Genomic DNA, 17,214 nt, shown 5'->3' on the forward strand with positions numbered 1-17,214 from the left:
CTCTACGTTCTTAGTCTTAGTGAGGACTTCAGAACCGGGTCCATGTTCTCTACGTTCTTAGTCTTACTGAGGACTTCAGAACCGGGTCCATGTTCTCTACGTTCTTAGTCTTAGTGAGGACTTCAGAACCGGGTCCATGTTCTCTACGTTCTTAGTCTTAGTGAGGACTTCAGAACCGGGTCCATGTTCTCTACGTTCTTAGTCTTAGTGGAAGGACTTCAGAACCGGGTCCATGTTCTCTACGTTCTTAGTCTTAGTGGAAGGACTTCAGAACCGGGTCCATGTTCTCTACGTTCTTAGTCTTAGTGGAAGGACTTCAGAACCGGGTCCATGTTCTCTACGTTCTTAGTCTTACTGAGGACTTCAGAACCGGGTCCATGTTCTCTACGTTCTTAGTCTTAGTGAGGACTTCAGAACCGGGTCCATGTTCTCTACGTTCTTAGTCTTAGTGAGGACTTCAGAACCAGGTCCATGTTCTCTACGTTCTTAGTCTTAGTGAGGACTTCAGAACCGGGTCCATGTTCTCTACGTTCTTAGTCTTACTGAGGACTTCAGAACCGGGTCCATGTTCTCTACGTTCTTAGTCTTAGTGAGGACTTCAGAACCGGGTCCATGTTCTCTACGTTCTTAGTCTTAGTGAGGACTTCAGAACCGGGTCCATGTTCTCTACGTTCTTAGTCTTACTGAGGACTTCAGAACCGGGTCCTTGTTCTCTACATTCTTAGTCTTAGTGAGGACTTCAGAACCGGGTCCATGTTCTCTACGTTCTTAGTCTTAGTGAGGACTTCAGAACCGGGTCCTTGTTCTCTACATTCTTAGTCTTAGTGAGGACTTCAGAACCGGGTCCATGTTCTCTACGTTCTTAGTCTTACTGAGGACTTCAGAACCGGGTCCATGTTCTCTAGGTTCTTAGTCTTAGTGAGGACTTCAGAACCGGGTCCATGTTCTCTAGGTTCTTAGTCTTAGTGGAAGGACTTCAGAACCGGGTCCATGTTCTCTACGTTCTTAGTCTTAGTGAGGACTTCAGAACCGGGTCCATGTTCTCTACGTTCTTAGTCTTAGTGAGGACTTCAGAACCGGGTCCTTGTTCTCTACATTCTTAGTCTTAGTGAGGACTTCAGAACCGGGTCCATGTTCTCTACGTTCTTAGTCTTACTGAGGACTTCAGAACCGGGTCCTTGTTCTCTACATTCTTAGTCTTAGTGAGGACTTCAGAACCGGGTCCATGTTCTCTACGTTCTTAGTCTTAGTGAGGACTTCAGAACCGGGTCCTTGTTCTCTACGTTCTTAGTCTTAGTGGAAGGACTTCAGAACCGGGTCCATGTTCTCTACGTTCTTAGTCTTACTGAGGACTTCAGAACCGGGTCCATGTTCTCTAGGTTCTTAGTCTTAGTGAGGACTTCAGAACCGGGTCCATGTTCTCTAGGTTCTTAGTCTTAGTGAGGACTTCAGAACCGGGTCCATGTTCTCTACGTTCTTAGTCTTAGTGAGGACGCGGGCAGCAGGTTCTGGATCAGCTGCAGCGTTCTGATCCACTTTTTAGGCAGACCTGTGAAAACACCGTTGCAGTGATCAGTTCTACTAAAGATAAACATGGATTAGTTTCTCCAGATCCTGCTGAGACATCAGTCCTTTAATCCTGGAAATGTTCTCCAGGTTCTAGAAGGTCCACTTTGTAATTGTCTTTAGATGAAGGTTCAGGTCTGAGTCCATCACTACTCCCAGGTTTCAGGCCTGATCAGTGGTTTCTAGCTGAAGCAGCTGAAGCTGTGAGCTAACTTCTGATCTCTCCTCTATTGGTCCAAACATTATTACTTCAGTTTTGATTTTATTCAACTGAAGAACATTTTGTCACATCCATGCATTTATTTCTTTTAACTCAGAGCTAGAACTGGTTCATAGGACCTTCTTTGACGTGTCTATGTTTCCGGCGCTGACTTGTGCCAAACTGCCCACTGTCGAGTCTTTCTTCTTCTCCTCACTTTTCCAGAAATGCGGGGTGCATAACGTGTTAGTTGCACTGCAAAACTGTGACTAAAAATAAGTAAAGTTTTCTTGAAATTAGTGTATTAGTCCTTGATTTGAGCAGCAAGTTTAAATTATTTGCCAATGGAATAAGATTTTTGCACTTTATAATAGGACTCCATCATCTTATTTTAAGTGCAGTTTATCTAATTATCTTATTTTAGGTGTAAAAATACTCATTCCATTGGCATATCATCTTATTTATCTGCTCAAATTAAGGACAAATATGCTAATTTAAAGAAATGTTTAGTTATTTTCAATTCAGTTTTTGCACACTGCAAAAATAGACTTAAAAATAAAAAAATAAAATCTTGAAATTAAAGTATTTTTCCTTGATTTGAGCAGATAAATAGGACTATTTGCCAATGGAATAAGATTTTTGCACTTAAAATAGGAACAGTTCATCTCCATAATCTTATTTCAAGTGCAGTATATCTAATTATCTTATTTTAGGGGTAAAAATACTCATTCCATTGGCAAATAATCTTATTTACCTGCTCAAATCTAGGACAAATACATTAATTTCAAGAAAATGTTACTTATTTTTAGTTCTCTTTTTGCAGTGCAGTGTGTGCCGTCGACAGGTTCTCCCACCTGAACCCTGGACCTCTACAGCTCCTCCAGTTCCATGAATTTAACGTAGGAGTTTCAGAGAAAAGGGGCGGTGAATACAAATGCACGCCACACCGTTCAGAGTTTTATTTATGACACTAAACTTTGCATTGGTGCGTCACACAAACAATAAAATGCATTGAGGTTTGTGGCTTTAAGAGCACGAAGGCGCAGGACATGGAGGTTTTCTGATGACCAGCACGGACGAATAAACCTGATTTATTCTGGATCAAATGTGGGCCAGTTTGCAGGCGTCATCCTCTCCTGGGTGATCTTTGCACTGCGACACGTCTTTACAGGATTATAAATGTAGAGCGGCTCCTCCGATTGGTCCCGCTTCTGCCGTGATAATCCAACACCTGAGCTAATTCGCCCGAGTTTTACAGAGCCGGAGTTTCATGTTTGGACACTACGAAGTAAAGGTTTGAGCTCCATGGCGACGCCAGAGGAAGAAACAAACCCCGTTTTGGGTTTATGACGCCCGCACGCGGTCAGAGCCGCTTTTAAAGTAACTTATAATAAACCGCGAAGGGCTTTTTGTGTCAACCCGGCCCGCTGAAGGAGAACTGTGCTCTGCGCCGGTTAAAGATAGTTTCTGGTTTCATTTTCTGGTTCAGATTAAGAAGCAGACGGCAATAAACTCTGACTTAAGAGTCACTCAGATACAATAAAAAGGCTCCTCAGCTCACGTCTCTGTCGCTCTGCTTTCCTTTTAAACCCTTTGAGATGTTTTTCTATCTTCGATTCTCTGCGTGCACTGCAAAAACGGAACTAGAAATGAGTAGAATTTTCTTAAAATTTGTGTATTGGTCCTTGACTTGAGTAGGAAAATAAGATGATTTGCCAATGGAATAAGATTTTTGCACTTAAAATAGGAACAATTCATCTCAATCATCTTATTTCAAGTGCAGGATGTCTAATTATCTTATTTTAGGGGTCAAAATACTCGCTCCATTGGCAGATAATCTTTTTTACCTGCTCAAATCAAGGATAAGTACACTAACTTTAATGACATTTTACTTATTTTTAGATCCGTTTTTGCAGTGTGTTTAAACGTCTATAAGATCATCTTCCCTGGATTTCATTAAACTTTCCTGTTTTCTGACAGAAATCGCTCTCTCTCTCTCTCTCTCTCTCTCTCTCTCTCTCTCTCTCTCTCTCTCTCTCTCTCTCTCTCTCTCTCTCTCTCTCGCCCTGGTGTGACTTAGTCAGTGGAGAATGACAACATTTTGAGTTTATGGTTAATCTAACAATAATAAGAATCTTGATTGCGGATAGCAGCAGATTTCTGGGTATGTTTCGAAGGCTACAGACCCAGCGCCACCTTCTCAGACCCTTGGTCCACCAGAGTTTGCAGAACCAGGACGGCTCGTTGATCTGAGGTCATGTTCCTGTAATCTCTCCCGAGAAAGTTCTTCCTGCTGATATCCAAGTGATTATCTTAAGGTGCAACATTATCTTATCTTGCTCTCAGTTTTAGAAAATTACCTTATTTGTCTTTATTATGACTTTACTTTATGAGCTTCTTTTTTCTTCTTTTTTTTTTTTGGCCAAACTCTGATTATGAAGATCTTCGACATCAAAACGTTTAGATATTTATTATGTTTCGTACAGTTTATTTATTCACACTAGCCGTGTACTTAGTTATTTCTCCTGCTGTTTGTGAAATTTTGCAACAAAGCCTTTGTCCCGTTGTATAAAACTTAGCAGTGAATGGAAGCAGCTAAAAGTCCAACTTTTCTGCACAGAATCAGTCCCTGTTTTGCTCGTCATTGGTTTTAATGCAGCAGTTCTCAAACTTTTAATCTTTCCAAGGACATCCTTTAGATTACTAAACAGCCTTTTGTGCTGTTAAATACATTAGGAATTATACTCCTAATCTAAGAGATTTGTTGGAGATTAGATTCCCATTCTTGATGTAACTGTTGTCATACTTTCTAATTTTAGCTGATTTGGCGTCTACCTTACTTGTTGAAGTTGACGGAGCTAAATATTTGTCCTCAAGCCCAAAAACATGCGTTTCACGGACCCCCAGCCCGTGGTTCAAGAAGCTGCGTTAAACTAATTTCACAACAGCGGCGAACAGAAGGGAAATTCTAATGTTTTAATTTGGCTCAGAAACGGAGGGAAATCACCTCAGATGTTTTCTAGATAAACATTTATCATTTAATGGGGGCGGATGGATGGTTTTAATGACGGATGAAGGTTTGACGGAGAGGTGAAGGGATAGATGCAACTTTAAATCGTGGGATAGGGAGTCGAATGTGGAGCTCCTCTATGCTCACATAGAAATCTCTATTCTCTGGACTATTCCAACCCCAGACTCGTCCTGCAGCACATCAATCCTGCAGAGTTACTGCACAAACTTCTAAACATCTGCAGACACCATGACCACCAGCCAAGATTCAAAGAAGTCAGATCCGTGTCCTCTTTTTTTTTTTTTTTTTTTTTTTTTTTTTAAAAGCAGGGTTTGAAACTCCTTGCTTTTTATGAGTGCCTGTTAGCAGGTTATCATTTCCTTATTGCTGCATGATTACACTGTCTCCAGTGGGGATTATCACCCGCTGACGCTGCAAAGACACCAGTTTACCCAGTTCCCTTCAGCACCGTCTCATTATCCGCCACGGATTTTAATTTCGGACTGTGGAGACCGAGTTGCTCCCTTGGACCAGGTGGCTTCGTTGCGTCTGTTTGGCAGCGAGCGCCGCCGAGCGAGACGAGACGAGACGAAGGCCGTGTAATCCAACACGAACAACGGCTGCACCTGACGGCGAGCTCAGTGGGTTAAATGTGGCGTTTTTTTCTCTGTGGAGACCTCCTGAGCACCTCAGAGAACCGCCATCGCTTTCAATTCCATCCAGTTTTATTTATATAGCTCCAATTCATGAAACACGTCGTTTCATGGCTCTTTCCAAAGTCAGATTCAATCAGATCCTCCAGGTTGGTCAGAAAGTTTCTTCTCAAAGGAAACCCAGCAGGTTGCATCAAGTCTCTCCAAGCAGCATTCACTCCTCCTGAAAGAGCGTAGAGCCACAGTGGACAGTCGTCTGCATTGTTGATGGCTTTGCAGCAATCCCTCATACTGAGCATGAAGTTAAAAGCTGAAATAACAACAAGCAATGCAAATTGGAGAACAGTAGGAGAACTCAGCAGAGAGAGAGAAATAGACCCTGATGTCCTCCAGCAGCCTAAGCCTATAGCAGCATAACTATAGAGGTAGCTCAGGGTAACATGAGCTACTCTAACTAGAAGCTTTGTCACAAAGGAAAGTTTTAACATTAGTCTTAAAAGTAGACGGGGTGTCTGCCTCACGGACCAAAACTGGGAGTTGGTTCCACAGGAGAGGAGCCTGATAGCTAAAGGATCTGCCTCCCATTCTACTTTTAGAGACTCTAGGAACCACCAGCAGACCTGCAGTCTGAGAGCAAAGTGCTTTGCAGCAATCCCTCATACTGAGCATGCATGAGGCGACAGTGGAGAGGAAAACTCGCTGTGCAGAAGTTCTGAGACGGCCATGATTTCTAAGCAGTCAGACTTCTTCTTCTTCTTCTAGTCTTTTAAAGTGGGGAGTGCCTGGGTTACGTGACGTAAGGTTTTGATGCAGGACAACTGGGGATAAAATGGGACATACGGACATCATAGAGAAGCGCTCATCTAGGTTCTCATGGATTCCACAATTAGGACGGGGTTTCGTTAATATCCATTTAGGATGCATCTTAGACCTACATATAGGGTACTAAATGGATTTTTGGCTGTGGGTTGCTTTTAATCGGCCCAAGTGGGCCTCCAGCATCCAGAGGAACTGGACTACATCATCATGGAGCCCACCTACACTTGTTGAATGTTTCTATGCCTCATTGAAACACACAAAAAAAGCTGATTACAGAAGCTTCAGCTAGTTTGTTGGGGGGAAGAAGCAATGAATGAACAAACATAGTGATGGTCTATAAACGAGATGATTGAATTTAGGGCGTTCTAACAGGAACCCTGCCGGCTGGGTGTGCGGTTCTCACAGGGATCCAAGTTGCTCCAAAAATAGCTTGTTTAAAATAAAAGGTGCATTCAGGTTCTCCTGTGGGCGTCAGGAGGTTCCACTTCCTGCTCCCAGAACCGATAAAAACACACAGAACAGCGGCTTTAGCAACAACTCCGGCATTTAAAATGTGGTCTTTAAATAAATAAATAAATGCTTCTTTCATTGCAGAGGCGTAATCTCACACTGAAAGCTGCATTATTCTATTTCTGTCCTCCTTAACCGTCCCTCATGGTGGTTAAAAAGGACAAACTTCACATCAAGTCTTTTTTTTTTCTCACAGTTTGTTGCTATAAACTTTTTTAAATTATTGCTTCCACTGTAAATATGGGGAGATGTAGGCCAGTAGCAATTTTAAACACAAATCTCCCTTAATTAAACGGCATCTTTCTCAGTGTGGCTAAGAGAAATAAACGCGTCTCTGTGTCACATCATGTTTCTACTCCTGGGAAACAGGAGGTCATGAATTACTAATTAAATGTTGCTGGAAGTAATCCATGAATAAATGATAAATAGCGGTAATAAAATAAATATAATAAATTAATAGTAACAATAAATGATTCAGTCACATAAGTAGTAAATAATAAATGTTGCATTAGAATATTTAAAAAATTAATTAGTAAACAATATAAATAAAAAACAATGTCAACAAGTCATATGAATCATAAAAATGTGGTAATAAAATTTAAATTGTATAAAATAGAAATATGATAAATATAATAATGAAAAAACATGGTATCAAAAAGTAATGCAATGGTAATAAAACCGAGATAAAATATAACAATAAAATAATAATTTTCCAGTCACATGCGTAAAATATAATTGAATTATGTTAGCAAAAAACATTTCAGCAAGTTTTAAAATAGAATAAAATCTAAAAAAAAGATTCTGTCTCATAATTATCTTTTTAAATATATTAAAAATAATAAAAGTGCAATAGTAAAAAAACATAACCAAAATATAGCAATAAAATAAAAAATATCCTGTCACATACATAATAAAAATATATCAGTAAAAATGACAAAAAGATGAAATGTATGAATTAAAAGCTTCAGTAACTTTGTTTTAGCAGCAGCTGGCAGGGATGGGCCCAAACCTTTAATTTAGCTGAATCTCATAGTTTTTAGCTAAATTTACACTTGAGAAATAATTTTTTTCTTTCGTCCACCGAATAAATGTACAGAAACTGAAGCTTTAATGAATTTTCAAAAATTTTCAGTGACACTGTGCTACATTAATAAAAAAAATATATTTATTTTAGGACATTTTAAACATTGTTACGTGAGATTACCCGATGGGACTCCTCTTGTCTAATTATCCTGAGGTCCAGTATTTTATTCTGAGGCTTATGAGAAATTTGAAAAGGAAAGTAAAAATGTAGTTATTATCCACATCTGGGTCTCAAAAGCATCTGCTCATAACATTTTATCTGATTTTTACTGAACTCAAAAAGTGCATCAAGGTGCATGCAGCTCGTTGACGTGTGTGTTAACCAGAAATAGTGGGAGATTTATTTATTTTTTAATGTATTTAACCAACAGGAGCAACGTTTATCACACAGCTTATTTTTTTAATTTCCTGCGTCTCTCTGCAGCTAAAGATCTCGTTCAACGAGTCGAGCCTCCACAGCACCTACGAGTATCCGTCGGAGAGCAGCGTGTGGGACAGCGGGGAGGAGGACGAGGAGGAGAAACAGGAAGGGACGCCGGCGGAGGAGCAGCCGAGCATGGTGGGACGTTTCCACATCCCGCGACCCAGCCTCATCGACTCGCCCGTCCACACGGAGAACGGCAACGGTTTGTTCAGAAGAGCCCGGTTCTGTTCCCTCCTTTCTGTGAATTTACTGCTGGTGGTCCTGAGTTTCTCCACTGTGGGACAGTAAAGGATATTTCTATTCTATCCTAACTTCAGGGTAGGGCTGAACAATTAATCGCATTTTCAATATTGTCGCGATTTAAAAAAAAAAACGCTACTTCCAAATCGCAGAGTCTGCAATTTTTGGCTATGTAACAATTAGGGAATTAGACACGTCCATTAGGTGTTGGTAAAATGTTTAAAGTGGGTTTGCCTCCACATTGAAGGGAAGACAGTTGCAGCAGTGAGATAATCTAATTTTATTACTTGTTTTAGAGTTTATATAATCATACATAGCATTAAGTACAGTTCAATCAGTTTAATACAGACTTGCTTGTTGGTTGAACTTTATGTTCAACAAGGATTGATGTCCAAATCAACTAAAAGCTGTTCTCTTGAATAATATTCTGATTAATAGAAACATTAAAAGTTCTTGTTTTGAATAGTCCTTGTTTACAAACGTCTTTATTTAGAGGCCATTTTTGTTGCTTGTGGTTAACGCATAGAAAAGTCAAAATTGCAATTTTGATTGAAATATATTGTAGGCAGAACGCGATAATTTCTGCTCTGAGTTTAGATGCTGTGGGTCTTTTAGAAACTAATCTGCACAGCGAGGAAACAAAATGATTTGTTGTTTGTATATGTTTAAAAAGACATGATAAATTAAACTGGAAAAAAAAATCGCATTAAATCGCAATATTAAGAAAAAAAAATCGCAATTAGATTATTTTCCAAAATCGTTCAGCCCCACTTCAGTGGCCACACAGGCGGCACCAGGAATGTGGTTAGAGCTCCACCTTTAAACAGGAGCTACGATGGAGCAGGTTTTTACATAGACAATATATACGTAGACGCGTCATTGGGCGGCTTCTGCCTATGCTGCGATGCGTCAGAGCGTCCGCCATCTTAAATGTGGCAAATCTGCAGTTACTCTGTCACTTAAACAGTATCAGAGGGACTTTAATCTCTGAATATACTTTGTATTCGTAGTATTTTTGTTTTTGTAATATTACAAGTTTATTTTCGTATCCCTTTACCTTCAGTCTCCTGAATTTATTCTTCTAAAGAATAAAAATATTTAAAATAATCTAACCTGGCCCTATTACTCCAGGAGTGAAATAATTCTGCAAACTGTGACTATTCTGGAAATGTTCCCTCTTAATTCTCATAATATGATGTTTTTATCATAACATTATCACTTTTGTGTTTTTTTTTTTTTTTTACTTTATTGACCTAGGACTTTTTTTTTTTTTTCTCATATTATTAATTTTACCTCTTTAATACTCCCCTAGAAAGTCTGTTCCTAAAGGTTCACAAGTGACACGGTTTTATGGAATAATGAAGACCACAATGTTTAGATTTTAACAAATTGATCCTTATATATATATATATATATATATATATATATATATATATATATATATATATATATATATATATATATATATATATATATATATATATATATATTTCTCTGATTCATGTTCACAATAACAGAACTTTTCTGCCACATACAATATGGCGGTGATGTTGACGTGCGAACCTGCGCCCTATGACGCATCTACGTATATGATGTCTGTGGGTTTTTAAACCCGGGGTCTACAACTCCACTCTGCTGCAACGTTTAGATGCATCCCTGCTCCAGCACACCCGAGTCAGATGACTGGCTCGTTGCCAGGCCTCTGCAGATCTGGATAAACCTGCGGAGGAGGTAATTCAGCCGCCTGATTCAGGTTTGTTGGATCAGAGATTTACCTGAAAGCTGCAGGGCAGCGGTTCTGTGAGGACCGGGGTTGGAGATGACTGGTCCAAATCAAAGCACCGTCATGTGTTACAACGGCCTAGTCAAAGTCAGGACAAAAAAAACAGCTGAGAATCTGCAGCCAGACTAGAAAAGATGATTAAAGCTCTGCAACCTTTTTCCTTCTACGGCACCATTATGGATCTATCGCACAACATTCCTGTAAAAGACAGCAAACTCTGTAGTTGGAAGTTCGCAAAATCTTAAAAACGTTAAGGGGTGTCAAAACTTTGTCAAGGAACCGTATGAGGACAGTGAGACAGTGGTGGGAGGGGATCTGCCATTTTTAATGTGGTGTTGGAAAGATTAATAGATGTGGCTGTATAATGGCTTTAACTCCGTAATGTGGAGTTTTCCTTATAAAGATTTTAAAACTTTTTTTTTTTTTTGGGAGGCATATTGATGGATAATAATGATTTCTCACCCTAAGCATAAGGAATATGGAATAATCAGATGTATTCAGAGCTAAAAGCTGACAGGAGTGTGCAAAAGACTAAAATGAAAGAAAATGTGCATCAGTTGGACAGAATAAAACCCGAGGTTCCTAATTATTGGTGCGCCAGAGCCCCCTACTGGAGGAACTGCGAACTGCGTTTGCTTTCACTTTAAGAAAGAATTGAAAAAAAGGAAAAAAAAAGAAAAAAGAAAAAAAAAGAGAAAAAAAAAAGAGAGAATTTTTTCCCCATTGTGTGTAAAAAATATTACAAAAAGATGTTGTTGGACCTGTTTAATAAATTAGATCATTGTACTTTTTATAATTGTTTGCAGACCTTTCCAGCTACATTCCCAAGCACTCCGTGGACTTCAATGCCTGGCAGGAAAACAAACAAGAAGACAAAGTTTACCAGAAAGAAGCCGCCTCGCCACAGCTCTCAGAGGAGGTCATGGTAAGGCAGGAAAACGCACAACATGAGGCTGCAGCACAAAAACTAATTTCCCTCTGAAATAAAGGCCTAAAGCTGCATGTTTTCATTTGGTTATTGATATTTTCCAGCTTCATTCATTGATCTATTTCTTAATATTGATATTGCATCGATTGAAAAGTGTCCTTCTGTCACGATGCCAGCTTTTTGCGGTGCATAAAGAATTGGATCTTAAACCCTTTCCCACCAATAATGCAACATATGAGGTCGAATTCAACTGAAAATACAAAGCCCAAATAAAAAAATAAAGAGGATTGCAATTGAAGGAGCTGCAGGAGAAATAGTCTATATCAGGGGTGTCAAACTCATTTTGGTTTAGAGGCCGCATTCAGCTCAATCTGATCTCAAGAGGGCCACACGAGTAAACTCATTGCAAGATTAAATAGAACTAATAAAAGTGGACTTGTTGGTTTTTATATTAAATGAATTTCACTTTTACACAATATATTATGAATAACCTCAGCGTTTTTAAGAAAAGTATGTGCAATTTCAACAATACTTTTACTCAGTTAAACATTTACTTGTGCATTATGCATAAGAACTGATCACAGTGATTATACAATGTTGAAAAACATTTATTCACATTTTTTGGAACTTAAAAACACTGTCCTACATGACAAAATACATCAAACAGATAAAAAGAAATGATTTAAAATCAATTTTCCACATCTGAAGCTTAATCTGCTAATTAAGACACAGCGCCCCTCGTGGACAATATAGGAACTGCAGATTTTCAATTAAACGAAGTATATATTTTTTTCAATAATTGTTTTAGCATTCTCTTCCTTTTATCTCCTCAAGTCAAATCTGATGAGCTCTTTTTGGCATTAAGACAATTCTTATTACCACAATGCCAGACAGGACACTGGGAAAAAAAAAAAAAAAATTTGGTGAATAATGATAATGCATTTAGCCACCGGGCCGGACTAAATTGTTCAGCGGGCCGGAACCGGCCCACGGGCCGTATATTTGTCACCCCTGGTCTATATATTCTTCATATGTCAGGAATAAGGAGTAGATTTGCTTTTCTTCCACACAAAACATCCAGGCCTGGCCAAAATCTCCGAAAATCTCAGAACCGTCCTGGATAAGAAGTTACGTCCAATGAAAGCCTCACAGAATAAACGCCGTCCTTACGGTGACGCCCGGTGGTGGCAGCATCATTCTGTGGGGGCTCGTTTGCTTACGATAGAATAAAGTGTTTCCTCAAGTAAAATGAGAAATCTCTCCTGGTAAGATGGAGGGAGGTTTAATTTCTCGGCACCAGAGTGAGTCCAGGCGTTGAGCCTTTGAGCAGGAGAAACGACTTTTGACCGTCCTCTCTGTGTCGTCCCCAGCTGACTCCGGCGGACAGCGCCTCCTTGTCCGACTACAGCAGCGAGCCGGCTCTCTACTTCTGATCTCCTCCGACGCTCCGGCCCCGACTCCAAGCACACGCCGCTCTGTTTTCCCCGACCGGAGAGGCTTCCGACTTCTTCGGGATAAAGCGACAAATCGGAATAAAATACAAAGAAGCAGCTGGGCTGTGTTCCCCCCCCCCCCCTCTGATCGTGGACAGTTGATCTGTCCGACGCTCTCGCTCGTTGGTGACGGAGTTCAGTGTTAGGACTTTCTCTGCTTCTGTACAGCTTATAAATAGCAGACATTAAAAACTGGAAAAACAACAAAAAATTAAGGTAAAAGGGTGCCACAACGATTTTATTTTCCTCTCTTTTTTTTTTTTTTTTTTTTGTACGTGCATGTTTGATTTCAGCTCCTGTTTTACTGTAACGCTTCTCTTTGCCTTGTCTTTAGTTGGAGGTCTTCTTGCTGTATTAAAGTTGCTGGATGTTTCTCAGAGGTGTCTGAGAACTTAGGAAGGGGGCGAAGGAGACGCCCCGTCAATCAGTAGCAGCTTTTATTCCGTGTCGAATGTTCGGGAAATAAAAGTGACCTTCGCCAATCATGATGATGATGATGATGATGATAATAATAGTGACGTCTGTATGTCCAAGCAGAAACCGTCGCTCTGCAGAGTATGTCTTTATGGGAACCGACAAATGTTCCCATCTGACGGCGTCTTTTCTGTGGAGTTCATGTTTGCATGTGTGAAGGTAACCAGGAGGATTTTTATTTTTATTTTTTTTAATTTTTTTTTATTTTTAGTTTCTCCAGTCAGACCTCGAGTACTTTGACATTCCACGGGACGAGCAGCCGTTTGGTGGAAGGCGTCTGTGCTTGGGAGCTAAATGTCAGTGGGAACTAGGCATGGGTCCGCTGTGCTCTTAAAACAGCCTTAACTTAAAATGATTGATAGGCGGGGCTCCTTTTAGCTCCATGTTTCTTTTTTTTTGTTGTTGGTTTTTTGTTTTTGGACTCAGCCAGAAAAAAAAAATTCCAAACAGTCAAAGTTTGTCATTCTTGTACGTCAGGAAAAATCCGTTTCAGCCAGTTGGTCAGCAGTGTGCAGCTGTGTGAGGGCCCATCCTCGTATGGCAGAATGTTTAAATATAGCAAACTGTCCCACTGCTCTTCTACATGCAAATTCTCCTTTTTGTCACCAGTGTTGCCCTAAATAAAGTTTAAGGCTGGTTCCCCCGTTGCTCCAGAGCCGGTTCCCTGTTTTAGACGTTTCCCTGATTCAGCACAAACTTATTGACATGCAGAGGAGGAACTTAAAGTATGCAGGACGCCAGCTCCTGAGGACTACAGTAGACCACCCCCATCCTGTTTTTTAGTTTTTTGTTGTTGCGGCATCATTGTCCGTCATCTCCACAGCCAGAAATATTTCCAAACAGACAAATTAAACGGGTTAAAGTCTAGGAGTCTTCTTTCAGCCAGCTGACAGGAAGGGGCAGCACTAAGTTACTCCTTGGTCCATTTGGTCGGACAAATCCTCTGGTCCTTCCAGCGTTTCTCAGACATCTCATTCAAAGGACTTTACAGATCTGACTTCATTTTAATTTCTGTATCTTAGCTCCAAGGACTTTAAAACGTTGGAATCAAAACTATATTTTTTTTGTCCTCTAACAGAAGATAAAGGTGTTAAATTTATTCCCAATTAGGCTTCACAGTTTGGCAGATGACAAAATGTTGGTTGATGCATTTATCAACCTGAAGCTAGTGGGAGTTTTTTGCTTTAATATATTCAATAAATAAGACTTTTTTAATATTTGGACCAATGATCACAGATCAGAGGCAGTCAAGTGTAGATTAGATGGTTCAGATCTCTAGTAAATTAATCAGTAACTCTCTGGTGGTATTTCGGATCTTAAACAGTTTAGAATAGCATTCAGTAGTGGCCTTTATATTTAGGCTAAATAAAGTTCATTCTTCCACAAACAAAACCATCACAAAGTGCAAGAAAACCCAATAAAATGACTTTAAAATTAGGCACAGATTAAAAAAAAGAGGAAATGACATTTAACTGAAAGTCTGTTTTTAAACAAGGAAACTTTACTGTGTTTTAAAAGTGCACAAAGTATACTAAATATAACTGCAGACTGAAAGGCTCGGTTCCCTTTGGGCTTCAGTCTGATCCGTGAAACAACTAGAAGACTCTGAGCGACCACAACGAGCAGCAGGATGTTTCGTTGGAAGATTAAATAAATAATCCGGGGCCTGGATGTTCAGTGCTCTGTGTGCTGGTTTGATAATTTTAAAACAAATGCTAAAAGTTATTGGTAGCCAATGTAAGAACTGTTAAATAGGTGATTTATCTAAATCAGTTAACAGGGCTTTGCAATTAAACGGGCCAACACAAATGCATGCATTATTTTTTTTCCAGTAGAGACAATGTGTTGCAGATTAGAAATGTCCCTTAAACGAAAGAAACATGAACGAGACAGAAGTTTTACATGTGTGCAAGAAGAGCAGACAAGATTTAAATATTACACCAAGATTTCAAGAGTTGGACAAAAAAAAAAAAAAAACGAGAGCCAGAATGATTTTTTGTATGTAGTTCAGGTGGAGTCTCTGTGATTTTTATGTTCAAAACTAAGTAATTTCTGGGAAACCAGTCACTATTTCTATTTTTACTTGGGTAGAACGCCACAATCCAGAACCTCCAGCAGACGAGGCTTAAGAGACAGACACAGCCGAATATCATCTGCATAAAAGTGATTACAGTTTACTAAAATAAATGATGCCAGCAAACCCACATGGAAAGAACCTATATAAACATATATGTTTTAATATAGGTTTTGATATAGGTTTTAAATATATGTGACATATATAAAATTGGCCGTTTTCCTATATTATATGTACATATATGTTATCATATATGGACATATATGCGCCTCAATCTAGCTTATATGCAGCATATATGTGCATATATATGCGTCATATATGCACATATATGCTGTATATATGCGCATATATGACGCATATAGGTTTCATATATGCGCATATATCCTCATATAGGTTCTTTCCGTGTGGGAAAAGAAATAATAATGAACCCTGTAGAACCCCACAAACTAGAGCAACAAACTTGTTTCACACAAACAGAAAGTCTTCCCAGATGAATAATAAGCAAAAGAACCTGGTGCAGAACCAGAGACACCAGCTTTAGGGGAAGATAATAGATTTGTGGATCACTGGCACAGCATTAGGTTTAATTTACAAATGTATTAAGGACCATACCAAATGAGAGCAGACACAATGAAAAACTCAACGGGACCGACGACGGACCCCTGAGGAACCCCACATGTCAGTTTCATGTCAGCAGCTTTGACTCAGACACCAACTGGGGGTAGTAAGTCTGATTTTTAAATATTCAACCTGCCAATTAACAACTCAGAGCCTATTGAGGAACTCTGATTTCTAGCTGATTGATTCATGCAATCTAGGATCCAAGCAAGAAGTAATTCTCTGGTATCTTATTTGCATTTTTAGCGTGGGTCCTAGTTGTTTTAACTCAAAACAAAAACCCTGATTGACCAGGAACGGGCCCTTGGTGAACATCACACGTTAGTAACAAGTTTTATTTTCGTTTATACTGTCGTGCTGATCAAGAACAATGTTGGCTGATTTCCGATCTCTCTGCGATTTAACCGGGGCACAAAAACAATGTTTTGATGCCAAAGTTGTGAATCTTTCCAACGTAACTTTCAAAAAAAAGTCCGGGTTTATCTTAAATTCCCGTAACTGGCCCCATGTCTAGTGGGAACAAATGCGATGAGAGAGTGGACTTGTGAATGTTTGATATATTTTTTTCTACCAGTTTGTTTTGTTTTTTTTGGGGTTGTTGGGTTTTTTTTTTTACGAGGAAAAAGTTTTCCGATGAGTTTTCTTTTCTTTTCTTGAACTCATAATGCCAACTGATTAAAGTGTTGCTGTGCAGGCCTCAGGCTCCTCCCTCCACCAGTATTTCCAAACACAAAGATCCACGCAACGCCGCTCATCATCTCTACAATCATCTAGATCCTTCTTAGTCCTTAAAGCTGGATTTTTTGTTCTCTTCTCATGAATTCCTGGAGTCTTTGATGTTGAATGTCTTTGCACTGTCATGCTTTTTTTTTTTTGAAGCTGCATTTTGCACCTCAGAAGTACTGAAAACGGGCAACGGAGGAAATGTGCAGAACAAGCAGCCGACCCGAAGGGTTTGGTTTGGAGGCTGGAGCCCCGAAGGTTCAACCACTTAACCCGCTCTGGACCAGCAACAAGCAGAACACTGTTTTTAAAGCGAAACGAGATGAATGCACTGCCGATTATTGCCACGCCGGCTCCTGCTTTTTAATGTCTGCCGCAGCCTTGTATTAAAGTCTCATGATTGTCGGCCTCGTCACTGTGACCGTACGTCCACGGCTCCACGTCAGGCCTGAAGTAGCCTTTAAAACCCAGAAATTATTTAAAACTTTTGTCCTCCTGGTCGCCCTGCCAGTTTTCTAGTTCTGGATGTTTCTCTAACCCGTTTATTCTGAGACAAACGGGAGAAATCGGCCATGTTTGGCCAATTCATACCAACCGGACGGATGAAGGATTTGCCA

The 17,214-nt window shown here is 39.7% G+C and overlaps 1 protein-coding gene across 1 annotated transcript in view; it reads left to right on the forward strand.

Moving 5' to 3' along the window:
- The window catches only part of tprn (taperin), a 43,511-nt gene extending 30,315 nt beyond the window's left edge, over nt 1–13,196 (forward strand). The window contains exons 2-4 of the mRNA XM_036140031.1: nt 8,265–8,466; nt 11,094–11,212; nt 12,586–13,196. Coding sequence (XP_035995924.1) covers nt 8,265–8,466; nt 11,094–11,212; nt 12,586–12,648 — 384 coding nt within the window. The 3' untranslated portion in view covers nt 12,649–13,196. The remainder of the gene's footprint in view (nt 1–8,264; nt 8,467–11,093; nt 11,213–12,585) is intronic.
- Nucleotides 13,197–17,214: the final 4,018 nt, after the last annotated feature.

The sequence above is a fragment of the Fundulus heteroclitus genome, chromosome 8 (genome assembly GCF_011125445.2).
Source record: "Fundulus heteroclitus isolate FHET01 chromosome 8, MU-UCD_Fhet_4.1, whole genome shotgun sequence".
In the NCBI taxonomy this organism is placed as follows: Eukaryota; Metazoa; Chordata; class Actinopteri; order Cyprinodontiformes; family Fundulidae; genus Fundulus; species Fundulus heteroclitus.